At 43.2% G+C, this 23,497-nt stretch overlaps 3 protein-coding genes across 5 annotated transcripts; 1 reads left to right on the forward strand and 2 right to left on the reverse strand.

Moving 5' to 3' along the window:
- Nucleotides 1-23: 23 nt before the first annotated feature.
- mcmbp (minichromosome maintenance complex binding protein) lies at nucleotides 24-9,308 on the reverse strand. Its single transcript, XM_087850349.1, has 16 exons — nucleotides 9,093-9,308; nucleotides 7,000-7,091; nucleotides 6,780-6,920; nucleotides 6,627-6,668; nucleotides 6,445-6,535; nucleotides 6,200-6,328; nucleotides 5,728-5,873; nucleotides 5,502-5,599; nucleotides 5,249-5,424; nucleotides 2,549-2,672; nucleotides 2,327-2,444; nucleotides 2,075-2,240; nucleotides 1,824-1,957; nucleotides 970-1,137; nucleotides 739-827; nucleotides 24-473 (listed from the first exon to the last, which is right to left on the reverse strand). Exons 1-16 carry the CDS (start codon nucleotides 9,148-9,150, stop codon nucleotides 347-349), a joined length of 1,899 nt encoding a protein of 632 aa, XP_087706475.1. The 5' UTR covers nucleotides 9,151-9,308; the 3' UTR covers nucleotides 24-346.
- Nucleotides 9,309-9,545: 237 nt separating this feature from the next.
- On the forward strand, nucleotides 9,546-17,391 carry sec23ip (SEC23 interacting protein). Of its 2 annotated transcripts, none has more exons than XM_006798998.2 (18): nucleotides 9,546-9,905; nucleotides 10,402-10,916; nucleotides 10,996-11,209; nucleotides 11,310-11,503; nucleotides 11,618-11,707; nucleotides 11,797-11,917; nucleotides 12,166-12,255; nucleotides 12,347-12,488; nucleotides 12,757-12,965; nucleotides 13,047-13,144; nucleotides 13,291-13,461; nucleotides 13,632-13,727; nucleotides 13,808-13,975; nucleotides 14,051-14,206; nucleotides 14,319-14,421; nucleotides 14,840-15,025; nucleotides 15,107-15,272; nucleotides 16,120-17,391. In XM_006798998.2, the coding sequence occupies exons 1-18, from the start codon at nucleotides 9,773-9,775 to the stop codon at nucleotides 16,199-16,201; spliced, it is 2,934 nt and encodes a 977-aa protein (XP_006799061.2). In that variant the 5' UTR covers nucleotides 9,546-9,772; the 3' UTR covers nucleotides 16,202-17,391. The 2 variants fall into 2 exon arrangements, with proteins under 2 accessions (XP_006799061.2, XP_035767085.2); XM_035911192.2 differs by having other exon boundaries at nucleotides 10,405-10,916.
- On the reverse strand, nucleotides 15,519-23,062 carry csgalnact2 (chondroitin sulfate N-acetylgalactosaminyltransferase 2). 2 transcript variants are annotated; one of them, XM_006798997.3, is made up of 9 exons: nucleotides 22,933-23,062; nucleotides 21,443-21,524; nucleotides 20,439-21,262; nucleotides 19,140-19,356; nucleotides 18,881-18,982; nucleotides 18,613-18,791; nucleotides 18,433-18,527; nucleotides 18,256-18,337; nucleotides 15,519-18,180 (listed from the first exon to the last, which is right to left on the reverse strand). In XM_006798997.3, the coding sequence occupies exons 3-9, from the start codon at nucleotides 21,085-21,087 to the stop codon at nucleotides 17,888-17,890; spliced, it is 1,617 nt and encodes a 538-aa protein (XP_006799060.1). In that variant the 5' UTR covers nucleotides 21,088-21,262; nucleotides 21,443-21,524; nucleotides 22,933-23,062; the 3' UTR covers nucleotides 15,519-17,887. The 2 variants fall into 2 exon arrangements, with proteins under 2 accessions (XP_006799060.1, XP_006799059.1); XM_006798996.3 differs by having other exon boundaries at nucleotides 20,439-21,287.
- Nucleotides 23,063-23,497: the final 435 nt, after the last annotated feature.

Below are 23,497 nucleotides of genomic sequence, written 5' to 3' on the forward strand. Positions count from 1 at the left end.
ACCAGGACAAACAGTGATCTAGATCTTGTTCCTTTATTTACATTTTCTTTTTTTTAAGATAGAAATTATTATTATTTTTCCTGTAAACAGACCTGTCTTTCTAGTAGAGCTTGACCTCTGGTGTAAACCCCACAAGAGACTTTGAATTTAAGGCAGAACTTCAGTGTGATGATAAACTGCGATGTTAGTGCACATACAACAGTATCTAAATCTTATATGTAGCTCAGCACTGTAAAAAAAAGTGAATACCTGAACTATGTGGCAAATGAAAACATCTTTATTACAAAATGTTTAGATATCAAATAGGGGAAAAAAAGCAAACAAAAGTCATGTCATTTGCCTCTGATCACGGCTCGTTGCCGTTGACACACTTGTGCTGCTCCATCCGGCTCCTCCGCAGCGCCTCGATGTGTTTGGCTCGGAGCCAGCTGTCTCTGGACAGCGAGGTCTGACCCTGGCTCAGAGACAACAACCTACGGACAGATTCGCAGAGAGCCACATCTCTGTTTTAATAAGCTGCCAGTCTGAGACGATCTATGAGATGTACGAGCGAGTTAAAAAAAAAAAAAAATTGGCTGCGCTGAGGCGTGAAGCTATCATCAGCCTGTTTATGGTGCTTTCAGTTTTGATTATAGCTTATTGCTTAACACTCTAAAGCACCTCAGGGGCTGTTATTATTCTCATGAATGAAAATTAATTAAATGCTACATAAAGGCAGTTATATAAATCGCAACCCACCTCGCCACAACGAGCATCCTGTGCAGGTCCTCGGCAGATATACTCTGGGGGTCATCCTTCCTCATGTCTACAAAGTCATCTTCAACTGACTGAGAGCAGGAGGAAAAGGAGACACTTAATTCTTGTATGCAAACTTATAAAAAGGGCTGCTCAAACAGACTGGGCACATGAAGAAACAGCTACCATACTAGCTGAAACTCAACTCACTGTAAGTATAAGAGCTTGTCTCACCTTTGTCACTTCATCTGAGATGCTGTAGTCAAGCAGCCGAGCCACACTCAGGTAGATTCTGAACTTGTTGAGCTGTGATGAGGCCTGAGAAAGCATGTGCATGGTGCTGAGATACTCCTCCAGGTGGGATGGAGCGACCTGAGTCTGCAGGTGTATCTGACAGTCAGACTGTGGAGATGAAGAATAATATTGATTGTGTGCCATAGAGGAAGTCCATATCCAGAAAGGATGTCTTTTTTACTAGGTGTTGCTATGCAAAAGTTTCCCCTGTGTGCTGCATGCCTGCCTACTTTGGCATATTACCAAAACTTCAGAGCACGGCAGACAGGATCAAAGCCTTGGTGACGGTTAAGCATCTGATGGAGCCGAGCCTCCAGCTTCTAATCAGCCAATAGCTGCTCGATGTAAACAGTAAACACAACCATGTAACCATTGTGACTTTAATGAACCGTGGGAGTTGTTTACATGACGCTGCCCTTCACTGCTCGCCTAATAGCAGGCCGAGCCTGACGCCTCTCCCGGGATTGTTCCCGTGGCACACAGCTGCCACCATGGCAACCCATTAGACCAGCACACAGAAATAGCACACAGCACATTCCTCAGGCTGTTCGCAACACAGCGAGACTCTAGTTAAAGCCGCCGGCTTGAAGGGCTGGCTGCGGCCGACCGATGTCAGCTGAGACGACAGCGTGACGCCGGCTGGAAACAACCACCAGCGTCTGACACGGCTCTGCCTCGTGAGACACCGGAGGAAACCGAACCCCTCCCCTAGCCGTAGCCGGGGGTGGGGAGCGAGGCGAGGGTGCTGGGAGGGATCCGCGATGGGTGGGAGTGAGCTTTCACTGCGTTCTTACCGGCAGCAGCGAGCGGCCCTCTGACGCGACGAGCACGTTAATATTGCAGGGGAATTCCATCTGATGGTAGTTAAAGTCATAATCAACCTTCTGCCACGAGATCAGGTTCCCCAAGGCCGTGACGTTACGCACACCTGCAGCCACAAACACAACAGAGTAACAGATCCAACCCAGTTCAGTCACAAGGACAGGAAAAATGGCGGCGTTTGAGTCCTCGCTGTCGACCTCTTGTGGTTTTCTAGAAGACCCACCTGTTGTGTCCAGCTGTCCCTGCTCCAGCTGCGTTTCATCTAGGTAGAGGGAAGTGTTTTTCGCCAGCTGCAGGGCGCCGCTCACCAGCCGGTTTGCCACGTAGTCCTTCTTAGGCACCAACCGTATCTGGTTCATGTTCTGGAGGCTCATGCCCAGGTAGTGTGACTGCAGGGGAAACAATGTTGAGTGTGTCTCAGTTCATCCAGATATAAACCAAGCAGTACCTGCGACCGATTGCGCTGATAACTCACAGAAGGCACGAGCTGCTGGATGATCTGATAAAGGCGCTCAGTGTATGAGGCAACAGTAGGACAGCCACTCATGTTCAAGGTAAACTTGCCCAGCGGGAGGACGTCCCGTCTCACGTACCTACAAGAAAAATAAAAGTGTGCTGGCGTTAGTTTGAAACCATCAAATAAAAAAATAACCAAAATAATAATAATCAGGAAGCTCGCGTACTGAACTTTACGTACACGTTAGAAATGAGATGCAGAATGAGGTACTCGGCTGCAAGAGCATCACCCAGGAGGACATGAGTCAAGTATGCCAGAAGCTCTTCTCTGACAGAGGGCATCTCGCTCAGGGTCGAAGCTAAAACTGAGGAAGAATAGACAGAGAATCAACTCAGCTCCAGTCTGAACCAGTCGCTGCATTGTTCCTCTTATTAGAAGCTTTTCAAGGCAAATGAACTTCAGTTTAATGGGATTGTTTTCCTGATTTATTTGAATACTTCTCACACTTCATTAAACATTCCTACAACACTGATGGAACAAGTCGCCCTGCTTAAGCGATATTATTTATTAATGAGATCTGACAGTACATCTGTCCTGTTATGTTACTGAAGCAACTTCCTTGATATCCATGCACACTTTAGTAAACACCTCAGACTGTTTTTAAATGGTGTGAAAACTCAGCTGTCGGAAGTAAAGTACACAGTAATCCTGTCAGAGATGTCCATAAGCAGCCAAATGAATGAGTTACTGCTGTGCATCACATGCTTAAATGTGCAGAAATCTCTCATATGGGAACACTCATGGGTAAATGTTTGATGCTACAGAAACTAAACTTCAGCTCTTGTTAATGTTTGACTAAAACCTAATGGAATCATTACTTTTGACTCTTGCTAACCTGACCTGGACTGTGTTCATGGACATAAAAACTGTAGAGTGAACTAAGAAGGAAAACTGAGCAGAAATGAGAAGGACTCTTTTAATGACTTTTAATGGGCCAGCGCTAAACTTTAACCAATATGGAAAAGTCAGAAATATTATATATATATATATATATATATATATATATATATATATATATATATATATATATATATATATATATATATATAATATATAAATATAAATATAAAAATATAAAAATATATATTTATATATATATATATATATATATATATATATATATATATTATAATATTTATAATTCTGATCACGCATCAGTACATTTCCATATTTTTATATCTATAAAAAAGAAAGTTGACACTTGCGAGACTTTATCAAAGGTGTGAGCATCACAGCAGATGCATTTGTGTCAAAGTAGCTGAGGATAAAACACAGAAAAACATGAAGGCGACTTTCCTGGCCTGGGATTTTATAACAGGTAACTTTAAAAATATTCTGCAGTAGTTAAAAAACAAAAGAAAGTCAACCTATGAACATTACCTGATACTGCTGAAGTGAAGCAAAGTTAGAGAGAGACACGGCTAAGCGTTTTTGCAATTTTGCATAATTTTAAGACGTTTAAATTTGTTCAGTAGCCTATTGAACGGCAGAAATGAGGCTTTCTTTTCTGAAGTAAGTAAAAGGAAAAAAACAGCGGCCGACAGCGCTGTAAACAACGGTAGACTTGTGCGCAAGCGAATAATGAAGAAAACTAAAAAGATTTTTAGATGGGAAACTGTTCTTGAAGTACAGAGAGAGAGAGAGAGAGAGAGAGAGAGAGAGAGAGAGAGAGAGAGCTGTGCATGAAGTGTGATTTTATCGCGGTTGAAGCAAAACAGCAAAACTAAGAGTGAATTCATGATGGTGTTTATGTGAAGCATAGTTTGGATCTTCTTTTGCTGCTGGTTTAGTCAATATTGTTTGGAGAGAGATAAAACTAACAGCTTCAGAATCGAGTGCAAAAAGGACGTAAACACAAAGCGCAGACCTGGCAAAACATCAGAATCAGTGAGCTGTCGGCTTTCAGCCCCGACTGTGTCCGTGCTGTCGGGTGAGAAAGGCGACATCTCACTGATTCTGATCCGTCGGCGGGTCCGCGCTTTGTGTTTACGTCTTTGTGCAGAATCCGTGTTCCTGCTCTCATTTACCGTTTTAGCTGTTTGGTGGTTGTTGAAATTTTGTGAGGTTTCACCTGAGATTCTGGCGTTTCGGGCAAAATATATTTATATTTTAAAATCGATTCAGGATTTTAATGAATCAATTTTACGTTATCCAAGCCAGAATCGATTTTAATCGATAATCAGAACCCACCCCTAATCCACTCCTCACACCAATTTAGAATCGCCAGTTAACCTAAGGAGCCCGTCTTTGGACTGTGAGAGAAAGCAGGAGTACCGGAAAGAACCCACTGAGCTACACGGAGAATATCCTGAGTGTTAGATTTGACCGCAGGCTCTTTTTGCTGTGCGACAACAGTGCTAAAAGTGCACAGAACTGAAGGATTCTCATGCTTCCTCCAACACCGAGGACGGCTGCAGGAGGCTCTGTATCACTAAGGTATTGCACAGTCACTGCAAATAATATTTATGTAGTCAAAGCAGTTTAAATGTGTCACCCACATTGATTCATCATTAATAACTGATTTGTCTGCAGTGCTGGAAGCATCGGGTTGTTTACTTAATGTTTTTTTGAATAAAGTCTGACTTCATCCCTCCAGAGGAATGAAGTCAAACTTGCAAAAAGTGTCTCTTCTTCAAGTTGTCAAGTGAAATCTAGACAACCCCAGTACTCAGGCTTATTTAGCAGGATGCTATGTAAATGAGATTACATTCAGCTATCTCATTTACATCTGTGAAAAAAAACGTGCTGCGATACTTATTTTTGTAGCAGGATTATGAAATATTTTCCTGGATGCTTACTGGCTTATGACTGGCGTGTAACATACACGAGGAAAAAGAATGAAGAAACTTGGAGGCCTGCTACTCTACTGTTTGTCCTTACAAGCACTGTTGTCCTCCGAGGTGGCGGCAGAGGGCAGCAGGGGGTTGTTGTGCTGCAGCTGCTTGGCGTAGAGCATGTGGAGGCGTGGAACGAGCGAGGCTGGCGGGCAGTGCACCCTCTGCTCCTCTGCCGTCTCCATGGACTCCGTGGGATCCAGCAGGTTTGAAGAGGCGTCTCTGTACGGAAACGTCAACAATGAGAAACAAACAGAGCACATCGGGGCAGGGAGGAAAAATCAAAGTACGTGTCTTACTTCTCGTCGGCTAAGGCGCTGAGAGCGGGACTGACGGAGAGGATCCCGTAGACCTCAAGCATGTCGTTCAGTTTGAAGCTGTCCCAGTCCTCGTAGACCTGCCAATGATACGCACATTATAGCATGTGTCCTAAAACTCTCCTCGTGATAGCTGTATCGTCTCTAAAATCACCTCTTTGTTCAAAACAGTTCAGTACTGGAAGAGGAATAAACTGACACAGCGCACCTTGACTAGGCAGGAAGGGCCTTTCTCTCCCGGCAGGGGGAAGTTGAGGTCGAGGTGGGAGGCGGATGTCGTCTGGCTGGAGGGAGCTTCTGTCTCCTGCCGCTTACAGTCGCCGTTGCCGTGATGTTCTGTGGGACTCTGAGGACCTGCAGCGAGGAAAAATAAAACCGTTGTCAAAAGTGCAGGATTTTCAACATAGCATTTCTAAACATGCTATTTTCTTTTATAAAGCACAAGTTATTTCTATTTGCACAATAATGCAAGGAAAAAAGGAGTCTAGACGATGCTCACAAGGCAAGGACGGATCCACAAAGTTATCAATGCGTTTCAAAAATGACAGTAATGACACAATAAAATGATATAATGTAACTGATCAAGAGCAGCTATAAGTTGGACCTTATGCTAACACTCTTATTCTGACCAACAGTAAATTTGACTTTATCGAGCGAATGCCGATTCTGAACACTCGTACCAGCGTGCGCTTCCCTCTGCTTCTGTGGCTGCGTGTCCATGTCGTCGTCTTCCTCGTAGCTTCGTTTCTGTCTGCTTGGCACGTACGAGGTGGAAGGCACCACTCTTGCTTGGCTGCTGTTGGCATATCTGTGCAACAGAGTTAAGGACAACTCGGAGCAGCAGATCACAAGATATGAATGCACATTTCACGAATGCCAGCTGCGTAAAGAGCGATTCTGTGTGGTCTTTTGCAAGCTGAGGATATCTCTTTGACCCAGGGGTTTTCTCCGGGGATTGGCACACAGTAGAAAGTCTGTCGCTCTGCAGTTACTGTGTTTTTAGAGTTAAAATCCACCTGCAGATGAAACACTCGTTAACAACCAAGTTGGAGCTAAAATGAGCCATCTATAGCGACTCATAGCGAATGAGTCTTTGAAAAGACTCACCCCGCATTCTGTCACGTCTTTATACTTCCCACATCGCAACGTCTGTGAAAGAATAGACAGAAAAAGAAGATGAAAGATGAAAACAGCTAAGAGATTATCAAAGGGCTGCACTCATACCAATAACAGCAGGCAAGAGGATAAAGAAGTGCGTACTTTAGCCTGTGTGGCTGGATCGACAGTCTCATAGACTCCCATGTAGAACTCTGGATCAAACATGTCTTGGATGAAACAGCGAAATTTCACGAGGCTGTTGGGCTTCAGGTAATGCATGGGGATGTCGTTGAGAGATGGGACCTGCATCAAAGTGTGCAGAAACAGATTAGGAGCCTGACATTCGTGCACATGTTTTTGTTTAAAGTGTCATTTGTATTACCAAGGTGTGAGCGTCCTTCTCTTTCAGTCGATCTTTGAAGAACTCCACGGCTCTCGCCTCCCAGCCAGAGCTTGGATTACTCTGGGAAGCAGCTGAAATATCAAGAAGGCATCATTTTATTGGCAAATCAAAACTCAAAGTTGGATAAATGGTTGTTGTAGAGCAAAATTAGCTTAGCTGGGCTGCATTAGATAAAAATGTTCCCTTTCAAGCCTCACTCAGTGTCTCACTATGGAAAGCGCCCTCTGGTGTGAGCACTCATGGAAGCTCCACTACCACCACAGACCAGTCCCCCAACCTGTCCCCACACCAGGCATTTTCAAAGTACATCCTCGCAAAGATCAAAGGTGCTCCTCCCACTTGTTTAACCTTTTGCATTCAAAACTGTCCTAATTTTTTATGTCACTGATTCAAAGTGCTTGAAAGATTCCTTGAAAATCTTGGTCAATATTGACGTGACAGCATCACACAGTTGCTGCAGATTTGTCAGCAATGATGTGAATCTCCCATTCCACCACAGGCTGATGTACACTGTAAATGGCCTGTATTTGTATAGCGCTTTACTTAGTCCCTATGGACCCCAAAGCACTTTACACTACATTCATTCATCCACCCATTCACACACTGGTGATGGCAAGCTACATTGTAGCCACAGCCACCCTGGGGCGCACTGACAGAGGCGAGGCTGCCGGACACTGGCGCCACCGGGCCCTCTGACCACCACCAGTAGGCAACGGGTGAAGTGTCTTGCCCAAGGACACAACGACCGAGACTGTCCAAGCCGGGGCTCAAACCGGCAACCTTCCGATTACAAGACAAACTGCCAACTCTTGAGCCACGATCGCCCCCACACTGTGGACATAAAGGGAATAGACATGGTCAGAAACAACCCTCAGTTTGGTTGTGGTTTTTAAATGATGCTCAGCGGGTACTAAGGGGCCTAAAGTGTGACAATGTGTGATATCCCTCACACATCATTACACCACCAGCAACCTGAACTGGCGATGCAAGGCAGAACGCAGACATGCTTTCATGTTGTTTATGCCAAATGTTGATCCTACCATCCAAATTCTGCAGCAGAAATCAAGACTCAGGCTGACCCAGGCTTCTAGCTGACAGAAGAAGTGTTCTGCTGCTATAGCACATCTGCTGCTGCTGTAGCACATCTGCCACACGTTTTGACATGTTGCACATTTACAGATGCTCTTCTGCATATCCTGGTTCTAACAAGTAGTCATTCGAGTTACTTTGTTGCGTTCCTATCAGCTCAAAGCAGACGAACAATTCTCCTCTGATCTCTAACATCATCAAGGCATTTCCACCAGGAACTGGGCCGCACTGGATATTTTCTCTTCTTCTGACCAATTTTCTGTAAGCCGAAGAGATGGTTATGGGGGAAAATCCCAGTATATCAGCAGTTTTTGAAATACTCAAAGCAGCTTGTCTGGTACCAACAATTATACCACATTCAAAGTCAATTAAAAACACATTTCATCCAATTCTCATGCTCGGTCGTCTTGCCCATGTCTGCGTGGTTAAATGCACTGAGTTGTTGCCATGGAATTGCATATATTAGAGAGATTAAATATATGTCTTACTGAAGAGTTCAACAGATGTACCTAATGAAGTGACTAGTAAGTGTATAAATGTAATATGTTGAGCAAAGAAGTGAGACAGGGTAAAGAGAAAACCTGTTATAATGTGGGGGTTTGGAAGGAAAAATAGATAAAATAGTTACTAGAAATACATGATACAACATGTCTAAAAGATATAAGCAACTTTTATTATCTTAAATATAACCGCCCCCACCAGTGACACGTAAATGTTAGTCCTTTAAGATTTTAAGGAATATGTGGATTTTTCCGCTTATTCTTTAAAATCCGTCTCCGTCTTGATGTGTGGCACTGGCGTGTGTACAGTTACTACACGAAAAAGTGTAAGACAAGTGTAAGTCATTTGCTTTTTGGAATATAAAGAAAAAAGAAACCACACACAGCCATCAGCAATGTGCAAAGTTGGCATGGTACGTAGTCAGAGAGCTAACTAGCTAGGTTCACGCGTTAGCCCTACTGAGTGAAGTTCCGGTGTCTTACCAAACATCCCCTCAACAACACCAACGGGGTCGTTAATCCAGTCATGTGTGGAAGGCATGGCTTAGATGGTGATAAAGGTCCGGAGATTAGAAAATATATCAAAGTAAAATCACAGTGAAAATACCAGTTTGTTGACTTTCCCCATACACGGGATCGCTGAAGTGAAGGGCGGGAAATTTGCGTCACCAGACGGAGAGCGTAGTGGGTTTGTTTTGGGTACGGGGACCAACCGGAGCACGGAGGTGCGTCATAACTCTTCTTCGGGATAGGCTGGGTGTTTTTCGTTTGACTTTAAATTCCTGCTGTAGTGAAGAAAAGTAAAGAAATAGTATTTAATATAGAGTTACTTCTATTTTTTTTCTAAAGATACAGTTTGTTGTTTTTTTATTTAAAAGATTCAATATTACAGTGTAAGTAATCATCTTGGTCTATAGGTGGCAGTGGTGAGCGAGAGTGTTTGTTGTAGCTCCAACAAAAGAACTGTGGCGAAATTGCCTGCGTGATTTTAGTAGATCTGAATAATATGTGCTACGCCGCTTGTAGTCGTGCAATCTCCGGTTAATGCTTTATAGCTCAGCAAAATCTGCAAGCGCAGTGAAAAAAACAAAAACGCTCATTGGAGAACTGAGCGTGTCCTGTCTGCCTGCTCCGGTAGTGGCTACGTGTAATTCTCCGGGAAAATGGCAGATAGAAAAAATAATAATGCTCCAAACAGCAGTGCAAATTTACTATTCAGCGCCGCTCCGGAGTTTAACTTCAATTTGCCTTTCATGCCAGTGAGTCAGGCCTCTGGTCCGGCGGTGCTGTCAGGAGGTGAGACGAGATGCCGACTGAGGAAATGTCCAAACGTTTGCGGGTTCGTTAGCAAGCTAAGCTAGTTAGCAAATTGGGTTCCCGTATCGCTATCGGGGCTTACCGAGTGTAAAAGTAACAGAAAGAGAAAGAAACCTTGTCCGAATAGGGAAGCGTTTATCAGGCGTAAGGTTAGCCTAACTGACAGCGATGTGTTGTGGTCAGACTGGCAGCTGTGTGATGTTTTATTTTGCACGTATGTTTCAGGGTCACAGCCAAAACAGTGTTCTGAGTTAAATGGCAAGATAACGTCCTGTTATAGGGATTTAATGATGCGACATTCTGCTGAACAAGCGCCTGATAAACATGTTTCCTCTTTTTATACTTTAAGGACTAAACACTAGAAAGCTACAGCTCTGAGCATATATTCTTCATCTCTGTGATTTAATGTGTGTTAGATGTTTTGCATAGATACTGAAACATGTGTTACACTTTTATTCTCCATGTCGGTGTGCAGTAGATGACTCCACTGATGTTGGAGAAGAAGACAGCTTTGTAGGTCAGACATCTGGGAATGGACATGCCCCGTCTACATTCAGCTACTTCTCCAGTCCCATAACCAGTACTGACCCATTTGCATCCATAGGCCATTCTCCATGCCCCCCGCCAGTGCTGTCTGCAGCCCCGACCACAACGGGACACGTTTCTGTTCCCAGCAGTGTCAGCATGGTTCCACCACAACCCCCACCTGCCAGCTCACAAATGAACCCTTCTCCTTCGATGTTTGGTAGTGCAGTTTACCAGAGCCCCATGGGGCGTCACACTCCTCCCCCTACCACAATGACCCCACCGCCTCCCCAGATGCAGCCGCAGAGCCACAACCCGTACAGGCACACCCCCACCAGCAGCAGAGCTAGTCCTTATATTCCAGCTCCGGAAGTCCTGCCGCCAACACACACGCCACAGCAGAATCCCTACTTGGTCAGCTCACCACCGCAAACGTTCCCCCCATCAGGACCCATGTATACAAAGGTGAGTGTAACACCGGTGTTGTTGATCAAAGGGTTTATTAACTTATTTGGGAAATTAAATCACATCTTTCTCTCTTCAGCCTCCTCCCACACAGATTCAGGGCCCTCCACCTCCACTTCCAACCACCACAGCTGGAGCTGTCGTTCCTGCTGTTCCCATGATGCCGTACAACTACAACGTCTATGAGCCAGTTCAGCCTCACTGGTTCTACTGCAAGCAGGTGGAGTCAAAAAGCGTCTGGCTTCCTTTCAGTATCTTTGACTCCCTTCAGCTTGAGGAGACGTACAACTCTGGTACGACAAGACACGTGCAAATTTATCTTTGGAGTCTTGAGAATCTCATCTTGACCTGAACTGCACAGTGAAGTTTTTTTTTTTTTCTTCATTCTTTCAGTTCAACCAGATCCAGAAAGTGTGATCGTACGCACAGACGGAGGGAGGTATGACGTGCAGCTTTATGACCGCATGCGGACTGCAGTGTACTGGGAGGAGGAGCCTACAGAGGTCCGACGCTGCACCTGGTTCTACAAAGGAGATACAGATAGTCGCTTTATTCCTTACTCTGAGGAGTTCAGCGATAAGCTTGAGGTTTGTCTCAAAAATACTGTTTTTTATACCCTCTGCATTATTCTTTATTGATTTAGTTTAGGCTGCACTGTTGTAAAAGAAAGTTATAATATTGTATTATTGCATCATCTCTAGGCTGAATATAAGAAAGCTGTGTCTACCAACCAGTGGCACCGCAGGCTGGAGTTCCCATCAGGGGAAACTATTGTGATGCACAATCCAAAGGTAAACCCCTGTTTGATTAATGTGCTGTAGCCGTCTGATGATGTAATTAGCTTTATAGTTCACGAGCATTGATCTGTTTGCCTTTGTAGGTCATAGTGCAGTTTCAGCCCTCCTGCGTACCAGATGAGTGGGGCACAACTCAGGACGGGCAGACCAGACCCAGAGTGGTGAAGAGAGGGATCGATGATGACCACGATGAAGTGCCTGATGGTAGACAAGTTCCGCTGTGCTCAAAATAATTTGCTCTAAGTGTAAACACAGTTTGTATCATCCACTAAGTGTAATTTTAGGAAATGGAAAGTATGATAAGGTATTCCAGAGGCATTAGAAGGATCATAATCAGTTTTTTAGGACTTTTTGATAGCTGGTTGGGTGCTAGGTGAAGTATAATGCAGCCTCATTCTGACTGTAGTTCACATTTTATGCACATATTTAAGATTAGAGACATCTCTTTCCAGGTGAGCTCTCAACAGTGGATCATCTTGTGTTCATGGTTCATGGAATTGGCCCCGTGTGTGACTTGAGATTTCGGAGCATGATTGAGTGTGGTGAGTAATGAAGTAATGAGCAGTCACACTGCAGTCGTGTAACGATGTGCACGAAGGAAACGTTAAAAATGCTGTTTTGTCGTGCTTTCAGTGGACGACTTCCGTAATGTGTCGCTGAAGCTGCTGCAGAGCCATTTTAAGAAATCGCTGGATGAACACGCTATCAGCAGAGTGGAGTTTCTGCCCGTGCAGTGGCACACGGCTCTACATGGAGATGCCACAGGGGTGGACAGGTGAGGGGGACAAAGGCTTAACACCAAAGAGGCCTGACACACATGTGGTGATATTATAAATAGCTCCTGACTGGATGGAAACACTGGACTTACTCTCTTATTTTAAATTGACATTGTTTGTCACCTGTAAGTCCTTGATCATTACTCAGAGAGGGGTAAACAGAACATTTATTGGACACTGTCATTATATGCTGGAGACAATTGGTGCCTCAGTTCACCAGACATCCTTGCAGGACCTTAACAGACTTATTTGTGTTCATCTTTGCAGAAGGATAAAGAAGATCACTTTGCCCAGCACCGGGCGTTTACGTCACTTTACCAACGAGACCTTGTTAGATGTGCTTTTCTACAACAGTCCCACTTACTGCCAGACCATCATGGACACTGTTGCTCAGGAGATTAACCGACTCTATGCCCTGTTCATGGAGAGGAACCCGGACTTCAGAGGAGCAGTGTCAGTGGCAGGACACAGCTTAGGTAATAAACATGTTTAATCAGCTTCTAACCTTTCTGTTTTTTCCACCATCACTTAATTTTTCTGCATGTTTCTCCTTGCAGGTTCTTTGATTCTCTTTGACCTGCTTTCAAATCAGAAGAATGCCTCACCTGGAGGGGCCATGCCAACCATGCCCGCTGCTAACGGAGAAGTCAGACAGGTCACGCCCTGACTAATTTAAATAAATTACAATATACTGTAAAAATAAAACAAACACCGTGCTCTTTTCCGTTTATTTGTAAATGAGTTGAATATTTTCAGAATAAAGGTTCTGTATGTAATTGTAAATTTTGCTTCTTGTATCAGGTGACGGCCCCTGTTGCACAGGAAAATAGTGCCGTCACCCCTCCAGCTGTGGAGGAGCAGCCCAAAGAAGACGGGGAGGAGTTTGAGGATCTTGCTGCTATGCTGGAACATCTGGGCCTGTCTGAATACAAGAGTACCTTTGATGAGGAGAAGATTGACATTGAATCTTTTGTAAGAACACAGTCCACCTTTTATTTTACACACTGCTAGGAGTCGAGATATGTTTTTATGTTTTAGAAGTATAAGAAATCTAGTTATAAATGTAAACTGTATAAGGTCATTTGAGAACATCGGGGGTTTTATGCAATATAATGTAATTCATCTTATTCTGACCCTTTTAGCTTATGTGCACAATTGAGGACCTGAAGGAGATGGGTATCCCACTTGGTCCCAGAAAAAAAATTGCCAAATTTGTGAAAGAAAGAGTGAATAAGCAGGTAAGTTTGTCTGCTGAGTATCTGCGAGGCTTGCAAAAATTGTGATTATGGACCCGTCCCTCATGGTTTCATGTTCACAGGCTGCAGCTCAGGAGAACAAAAAAGAGGTCAAAGAGGTCACTCAGACTGCAGCACCTCCACCAGCAGCTGAAGTTCCCTCTGATCCAACTGTGAAGAAGCTTCCAGTGGGCAGCACCGTCTCCTCTGTCCATGTGGACTACAATTACTTTGAAGTGGGAACGGGGCAGGTAAACACATCTGTCTTTCAGCAACAATGAGCTGCTATTCTGAAGCAGAGCTGACATTTAATAAACTTTTTGCAGGTGTCTGTCATCTACCACACTCTGGACTTTGAGCCTGTGAATTTCTTTGCCTTGGGTTCTCCAATCGGCATGTTCCTGACTGTACGAGGACTTGAGAAGATCGAAGAGACGTACCAGCTGCCCACATGCAAGGGATTCTTCAATATTTATCATCCAGTATGTGTTTGTGTATTTATAGCTATTTGTAACATGTTTTATTGTTTCTGGGTCAGATTTGTACATTATTCTGGTGGACAGGCATTTCATTCACTAGACTAATGTCTTTTAGCTGGACCCAGTGGCTTACAGGATCGAGCCCATGATAATGCCAGACCTGGACTCGAAGCCTGTTTTGATCCCACATCACAAAGGACGGAAGAGGCTTCATCTTGGTATGGACCCAAACACTCAGAGCAGATGTGTTGTAGTCACATATGAGATTAAGTTTCAAGCAAAAGGAACAAAAAATAATCAGGTTTTAATTGTGAATGCTGACAGTTACAGATACAGAGTTAGTTACTGAGCCTAAACTAAACTTTTCAGTATTTTTGGCCTCTCTGCTGTTTAAGGGTGGAGTGCCCCAATATCTGCAGTTACACAGCACAAAGACTCTATTCTTGCACTTCAATTGCCATGAAGCAACGTAGTGGCAAATAAAACTGATTCGTTTTTTCCTTGGCTGTGCAGAAAAACATCAAGGTGACAGCAAAATAAAGTTTCTCGTGGTGGTTGCTTTTTTTTTTTTTTTAGTGTATGTAGGTTTCATTGGTTGTGTGGAAATGGGCTTAGGTGTGATTCTGTGTGTTTCAGAGCTAAAGGAGTCTCTCTCCAGGATGGGCTCTGACCTGAAGCAGGGTTTCATCAGCTCCCTGAGGACTGCCTGGCAGACCCTCAACGACTTTGCTCGTGCTCACACCTCGAATGCCCAACTTCAGGCCCAGCTGGCCATTGTGGCCAATCAGATCGAAGAGGAGGAGAAGCAACAAGTGCACGAGGGTGAGTGCAGCTCACTTGTGAGTCTTCGTTTGACTATTTTCTGTACTGTTAGATCAACCGTTTTGATCTGGTTTGTCACAGAGCATAAGATTCCAGACAACCCTGAGCTTCAAAAAGAAGACGACGAGTCTCAGGTGAAGATCGGGATGTTAAACGGAGGGAATCGCATCGACTACGTCCTGCAGGAGAAGCCCATTGAGAGTTTCAACGAGTATTTGTTTGCCCTCCAGAGTCACCTCTGCTACTGGTACAAGCAATCTCATATTAAAGACCTGTTTGTAGTTGCAATTTGAATGGAAACTTGAGTATTAAGCAGCTGAATGACACAGACTGAAAACTAAGTCCATGTTTTTTGGTATCAATTAATAATTTCAATATTTACTATGTGCAAAAGTAACAGGTTTGGTGGTTTCAGCCTCTCAAATATGTGATTCTTAATAATTTACAAAGTCCTTATATTATTTTGGTTTCATGAAAAAAAAAAAAGACTTACTCTTCTGCAGCATAGATTTTTTTTTATTCATTGCTGATTTTTAGGCCCTTTCCTCACAGTACATTCTTACCTCGTTTCCATCAGTACCTTTTTAGCTCGACTTGATTCAACTTAGTTTTGATAGTTTTTCATTAGGTGGTAGTACCTGGTACTGGGTGGGTATTACCTTCTTTAGTACGTGCTCGGCCGGCGTTCCAAGTGATCACAGTTAATCCGAAAATGTGAAATCAGACTGCATGCCACCAATAGGCCAGACGATGGTGTCACTTGATGAGTCATGAGAGTGACTCCTTCACAAAAATCCAAACCACCATTTTTGAAACCTGGCAACGAGAAAAATGGCCGCAGAAAAAACCCCACTGTGGTCCCAGAGTCTGACAAAAAGCTTTAATGACCCACGTGGAGGTGGTACTCAACTGTAATGGAAAACGACCGCAACAGAATCAAGTTGAGTCGAGTAGGTACTAGAGGAAAAGAGGCATCTGAAACATCACAGTATAAAAACTGCACATTTAAATGATGGTGAGTGACGTCTGAAGTCCTTGAAGCTGCTTCAGTGACTGTCTGAAACCTGTGTATTAACACTTGTGTTGTTTTGTAGGCAATCTGAAGACACGGCTCTGCTCATTCTCAAAGAGATCTACAAGACCATGGGGATCCATCCAGAACAGATGGCTCATTAATACACAGAGTACACCTGTCTGCTTTGGTCCCATTTAGTTTCATGTATTACTTCTTCACTGGGATTTTGATTATTTTTCTTTTTTTTATTGATGTAGTTTATTATATACAGATGAATAATACAATTGTATTACGCCATTTGTCTTAAATTAAGAAACATACAAATGAGCTCGTTGATTCAAAGAAACTTGACAAGTTTGATATTACATTTTTATAGTATAAATTATAGAAATGGGGGGAGGGGTCAAGTTTCCCAAGAACATGTATCAGCAGATCGAATACTAACAGCAGAAAGGAAGGAGCAGAAGCGAATGCAGCCTTCTGTACGTTTTATTTCATGGCAAGACTCAAAATAAATCATCACCTTGCTCAAGTGTTTCGTTTGGATTGTGTACTGCTGATGTTTTCTCCTGCAGGGTAAGGAGAGACTCGAAGACTATCTACAGAAAGCTGGAATATTTGCAAAAACATTAATAATAAAATAATTACAGTACCAGATGAGACCTGCTTCCTCTGTGAGGGAGAAAAAGCACTTCTTGCCTGCACTATGTAATCTTTAGACAGCTGTCCTCATTAAAATTACCCCTCTAACCTGTGAACTGTTCAGCTGTAACATTATGTGGAATAAAAACCAGCAGCTGTGAATACAGCTCATAGTACTGTCTGCATGTAGGCACATATTTAACTCACATGTATGAAACAATGGAATATTAGAAAAATATTTACAAGCAGGACTGTAACATTCAATCCCAGTCAAGAAGTGGGAATCGTAGTGCTGGGAACGACGCTCGTTGTTATCTATACAATAATACTGGTCCACATACACCTGATATTGTAGCGTTGCATGCAGTAAGCAGATCTCTGCTCAAGTCCTTGAACCATTTGATCAACATGCTTTTCAGGTGAACTCTTTACTTGGAAACAATCGGCAATAAATGAATGATAACAGCGACTCACTGTCACAAAACACAAGTTCCCTTTTTAAAAAAAAAAAAAAAAACCATACTGCCCCTCTCACAGAACTTCTAATAGCAACAGAATATTATGGCTCCATATACTACTGCCAAAATACTGAGTGAAAGATTATAAAGTGTTTGAGGATCAGCTGAAACTTTTGGCTTCTTTTGTTCACTATGAGAAAGTGCAACGTCTTTACAGTTGTCAATAAATTATGCAACTTGTTATCCTTTAATGTGTCTTTAGTTTGACTTAAAAAGCCTGTCCAAACACGCAACAGCTGCCAGAAATCATCGCAATGAGCTGAAATCTTTCTGAAGTCATATTTGGCTGTAAAAGGTGCTAAAGAGGCTGGCTGCAGGTCAGGTGCTGTGTTTGAAGCAGGCAGGATGGCTTAATGAGAAGTTGTTGAGTTCAAAGTTAGAAAGCGCATGCCTATTGATTTGATTTCATGTAACATATTGTCAACCTAAATCCACTAGATACGTACCTGTTGTTCTTCCCTCAGCAAGTTAAGTATTGCTAATTATGCGTCAGCTCTTCAGTAACACTTGTTGCCACGTTGTGAAATTTCACATTGACTAATGTTCATTTTTGTACATTCATTTGTCTACAGCTGTGCGGTGAAATGCAGAAGGATCCGTGTAAACATGTCTTTGCTGTAGTGCCTTAATGATATCAGCACCATGCAGTCTTAATGTAGAAATGATGCTGGGTACGCAGAGGCTCGCTCAGTCCTCTGTTTTGCTCTGTGTCTTGAAGGCCTGCTTGCGTAGGTGAGCCTCGATCTCCTCGCGGAAAACCAGCATCCCCAGGTGAGAGTGGGAGGCCTCGTTCATCGCTTTGGACTGGATGCACATGCGGTACTGCTCCGGCGTCAGCTCGTCCGCGCACTGCTTCTCGTGCCACAGGTGGAACAGACCCGACACAGGCGTGCGGATCACTATCACGTCACTCCGCAGATACTTCCTGTACAAGTGGACGTCTTCCACCCCCCAACCTTTGACTTCAAGATCAAAACCACCTGCGGGGAAAGGACCCATTTAAAACATGTTACGCACAACTGTCGCGTCTAATAAAACAAATGATTGGTGCTTACCGATATTTAGAAAGTCGGAGCGATACTGGCATGTCATTCCAAATCCAAAGTCTCTCCAGAATCCAGCATCCTTTTTATGAATCTATTTGAAAACAGATAGTCATCTCTGACACACAGGTCACCACCAAACCAGCTTTCTAACACGTTGGTCAGAATGGGAACCTTTACACATCTTACCAGCTGGAGTTCAACAGGTGGAGCCAGCTCCAAATTTCCGTAGACAATGGCAGGATTGTACAAACTAAACACGACAGGATAGAAGACTTTCTTGTCTGTAAAACAGAACAAGCAAATTAACCTTTGGCTGAGAGCAAGAGCACTAAAAGACTATAATGAATGTGAGCCAATTAAACCTACTTGGAGCAGCGTGGAGACGACAGGTGTTAAGGAACTCGAGTGTAAAATGAATGTCCACATCACAAAAAAACATTAAGACGTCGCCTTTCTTCCATGCATGAGCTCCGATATCCAAACCTCGACCTCGGGAAAACTCCTCGTCCACTGGGATGAGAGTGTAGTTAGAGAAGCTCTCCTCCCTGTAAAACAAAACGCCTGATTTTTAACAAATGCCTCATACGACATATTAACAAGCCTGTTAAAAAGTCTTTCTGTTCAATAGACTCACCTCGACATTTTTTCCAGAGATGACGTCACCTCCTGTAGACCTTCCTGCCCAAAATAAACCACCGTGAGATGTACCCTTCTGTCATGCTGTATGCACACCTCCCTAAAAACACATGCATTTTTCAAATGGATTACAAGAACACACAAGGCTGCAGTGCTTTCCACAACAATGGTGGAAACAAAAGCCAACATGTCTAATGAAGGCCAAGGGTGCTGGCTCATGTTTAGTGGAGAGGGATGGATTTAAGATTCATTCTCACCTGAAGTTTTGCAAGAACTGTGAGAAAGTTTCTGCTCTGCCCGCTAGTGGCACAATGATGTTAATAATCATTCCTGATGTTTCCACAGATGTGCTCCTGACTTTCATTAAGGGCCCAAAAGGCCTGAAGAGTGTGACGTGGCGGAAACTGCTGGAATCCTCTTTGGCAAAGAAGAGCTCGTAAAGTGTCCCTTTGTCTCGCTCTGTCCGGTACAGCCCTGCCAAAAGAAGACAATCTGAAAAACACTGAGACAGGCTGAGAAAACATACCAGTTATCCACTAAGTGGCACTAAATGCCAAATTCAAGGAGACTTTCTGTTTGGCACTACTGCTGTGCATGACTAACGCGCAAACACAGACACGTAGCATAAACTTTTGTCCCCATCCTTGCTATGCAAAGGCACACCACAATCTTAATCTGACTGGCTCTGACCCCTGCAGTTTTGTCAAACCTTAACTATCTCATGTAATCTCCTAACCACAACTCTGACCAAGCAATATACACTAGCCAAGGAGCAGGAGTCATGGAGGGTCATTGCAGCTGAGTGTGCAGCTTATGAACTTTCAAATGTATTTTACGTTTGACGCATCACTTTTGAGGTCAAGTTTTTTCTGTCTGAACTTGAATCGGACCTTTGCCGATTGTGACATTTTGGCCCAATATCACTGTTTAAAGTAACAATTTGGCTGATTTTGTTTTGTCGTTTGTTTTCCTGGAATAAGGGGAAAATAAAGAAATATTCTAAAAGAAAATAAAAGATGTGCTTTAATTTTGACTCGTTTTTTCCAAAGAAAGCTGCAAGGTCAGGGACCATCCTCACTAACTTCTGATGCACACCCAGTCACTTTGTTCTATAAGCGGGCCTGAAATATGACAGAAAGCATCAAGTTCAGAAAAGAGCTTCAAAGGTTTTCAGAGGGTAAAGAGTTAAAGTCTTGCAGCTCACACAATTTGAACATTTAACCAGTGCAACATTTATATTCCTAAATATAGGCTGTTCACAAAATCTGATAACTGTCATATGCCAACATCAATCAATAGGCAATATTGGCCAGTGTTTGTCAGATCGTGTTTATCAGTGCAACCCAGTGCTCCTTTGTCTTAATAAAATGTACTAACCAAATCAGATTTGGAACAAAGGCTCAGTTTATTATTCTGGATCGTTAAAAATAGATTTTCCTGGTGATTTTCTTTTTCAACGAGTCTCTTCACTGAGTGGAAACTGTTAATAAAAGGTTCATTTTGAACACTGGTTACAGTCATTGCCTCTTACTCTGTAATTTAACTGAGAGTCTCACCTTCAGTAAAGTGACCATCTGTGTAGGTTTGCCTCTGCATCGGCACATCATCCTCCACACCATCCTCCTCATCGGGGTTGTTGATGATGTCTAGTGCGGCCTCAATGACCTCCACCAGCTCATCCCTGCGGTCCTTGCGGACTGGTTTCTCCTCTGGGTGCCGCGTTAGCCCCATTTCCAGCTGGTACACCTTGGAAGAAGTAAAACTCTCAAACGGCACCAAGGCATACTCGCTTGGAAGGCGAGCTCCAGTGTTGACCTCAGCCTTGTCGATCTGAGAATGCAAGTACTCCAGCAAATCTCCGGGCTCTTGGTCTTTATCGGCCAGACCCGGAACTCCTGGAAGCTCTTTTTTCTCTTGGAGAACTTTCAACTTCTCACTCATTTCCTGTAATTCCTGCTTAAGCTGGGCAATTTGCCGCTTCAGACTGGCAGCACGGTTCAGGTGGCGCTCCTCCTGTTCCTGGAGCAGGGCCTGGTAGTATTCTTTGCCATAGGGCTCCCCTACAGGGCCTGGTAAGATCAGGCTGACGTCTGCTGGTGGAGTGCACTCCAGAAGGTATGCAAACAGCAGCAACACCAGCAGCAGAAAAAGACCCAGGAAGAGCCAGCGGACCCGACCCTGAAGTGGCAACCCCCGCCTGGGCATCACGTTCTCATAAAAGCTATAGCTGACGAGCCTGCATTCCCTTCGCCCCGGACTGCTCACATTACTTAAAACAGGTTTCTGTACATCATCTTAGAGACATGGGTGTGTAGGTCATTTTGGAATAAAGAGATCTTGTTCTTTGGCTCCAATGCATCAGTATTTCCACACATAGCTCCTGTGTAAATCCACAAAACGATCAGCTGTTAAAAACACAGAAATCCACAATCAGAAAAAAGCCACAATCCAGGATCCCAATACGGGGACTTTTAGATAAAAGCACTGATGACAAAACAGCAGATAATCATACAATGACATTTAATGTGTTACCTTTAAGCAACCTTTCAAATAAACCAACCTGCTATCTATAGTTTCCTTCAGTCAGTAAGTTTCTTTTGAACATTTATCCGACTTCTTCACTTCAAAGATTCCGTTTAAACCTGAAAAAGGAGGGACAGCAGGGATTAGCTACACCTGGACAGCTAACACACGCCAGCTAGCTCTCAGCCAAACAACAGCACACAAGGAAACTGGTGGGCGAGCTTCACAGCAAGCTAGCTACAGACTGACTTCCGGTGTAGCTCTTTCTCTTCAAAATAAATGCACGGGCTTTGTGCAAAGCGGCAAGACCAAACACTCCAGATTCTGAGAGGTACCTTCTTGGAACGAAAGTGGACAAAACAAGTGAAACACACACAGCGTTCAAGGCCGATTTGTGATTATCTTTTGAATTACAGGCTTGGTAAATGTCACACAAGGCTCACCAGTCAAGAATCCCTGGTAAAAAAAGAAAGGCAGCCTTCAGGACTTTCCACGCCTAATATCGTATCAACCAGATACCATGTGCAGCAGGTTCTTGAAGGTCACACAGCTCCAAGCTTACACTTACAAAGTAACCCTGTTTTCAGGCTCTCACACCCAGATATAAATCAGTCTCTAGACAGCTATAATGAAATAGGGCTCTGAATCCAGCCAGAACTGGAACTGAGCTTGTGCTGATGTTTTAAAAGCCTAAGCTGTCAAAATACTTCTTTGTACATTTATTTTTTTAACCTTAATGCCTTCTTCTAAAATTAGATCTTGAATGTTTGTATGTTTGAATGTTTAACACCAAACACAGAAATATGAAATATTAATGATTCTTATTAACATTCTAAAAGGCAAAACGCAACTATGATATTAGTTTTTTCAGATTGTAACTACTCACACAAAGAATGTCTAACGCAAAACTGTTCTGCTGATGATGTGTCACAAAAATGAGGAACCGACTTTAAAGAGTGCTTATTCAACAGTTTGGAAGGGGTGTGTGTGTGTGTGTGTGTGTGGGGGGGGGGGGGGGGGGGGGGTATTTACAGCCCTTCTACAATGTGTCTTTTTGTTTTGCCTCACATACAAGTATCTTTAGTACCATCCGTCGACATGAAACTGCCTGATTTTAACATAGTTTAAGTCAAGGACAAAGTAACACAAGACTGCCTGAAAAACAACAGAACCAAGTCATGCTAATAATGGGAGGCTTTCAAACTCTAATTAAGCTACTGGTATGGCGACAGAGAAAAGTTGGCTATATTTCCAGAATTAAAAAAAAATTCTTAGCCTAAAACCTTTGATAATTAGATTTTTTTCCCCTTGTGGCATATTTGCAAATTTCAGCACCTTTAATTCTTTTGAAATTTGCGACATTACAGGCAGCACATCCCCTTATTTCGAAAAAATTCGAACCGGACATGACTACAGTTCTGCTGCTAGCTTAGCGGTGTTCCGCGCTTCACTTCGCTTTCGGGTTTTTATTCTTACCCGTTAGAAAGCCTCTCTGTTACCCATAGTACTCCCCAAACGTTCACTCACCTAATCCCGGCTTTGTCCATCCCTGTCCCTCATTACAGCTGTCGCATTTTGTGTTAAACTAGCAGCAGTCGGTAGGTAGGTTGTGTTACAGAATGCCACGGAGCAAAGAGAAAAGAGTGGGTTGTAACCTACTTCCGGTTAAAAACTAACCAATCGGAGCGTGTCTAACGAGTGTCGTCATCAAGCACGCCGAACCTCAAGGTTCATAATATTGTTTATCCTTATTAAAATAACGACGTTATTATTATATTGTAGCTCTAAACGCATTATTGTTATTATTAGAACACATCGATGATTTTTTTTTTACTCTCATACACACTACCGCGTCTTCCAATAACGTAACAACGTTAATCTATTGTTTTAAAAAAGCTATATTTAACCTTCCCTCTAAAGACCAAGAAAGCAAACTTCTTATCTCAGGTGATGAACTAGCTGACAGCTCTGGATTGAATTAGCACTGAAACATAATTTGTTTAATGTTCGAAAACAAGTGATATGATCTCAATGTGGTGCACAAAATAAGCCAGGAAATGTTCTCGTGGGATTCTGTTTATAGTCGTTATAT

The sequence above is a fragment of the Neolamprologus brichardi genome, chromosome 13 (assembly GCF_056152115.1).
Source record: "Neolamprologus brichardi isolate AB-2024 chromosome 13, ASM5615211v1, whole genome shotgun sequence".
Lineage (NCBI taxonomy): Eukaryota > Metazoa > Chordata > Actinopteri > Cichliformes > Cichlidae > Neolamprologus > Neolamprologus brichardi.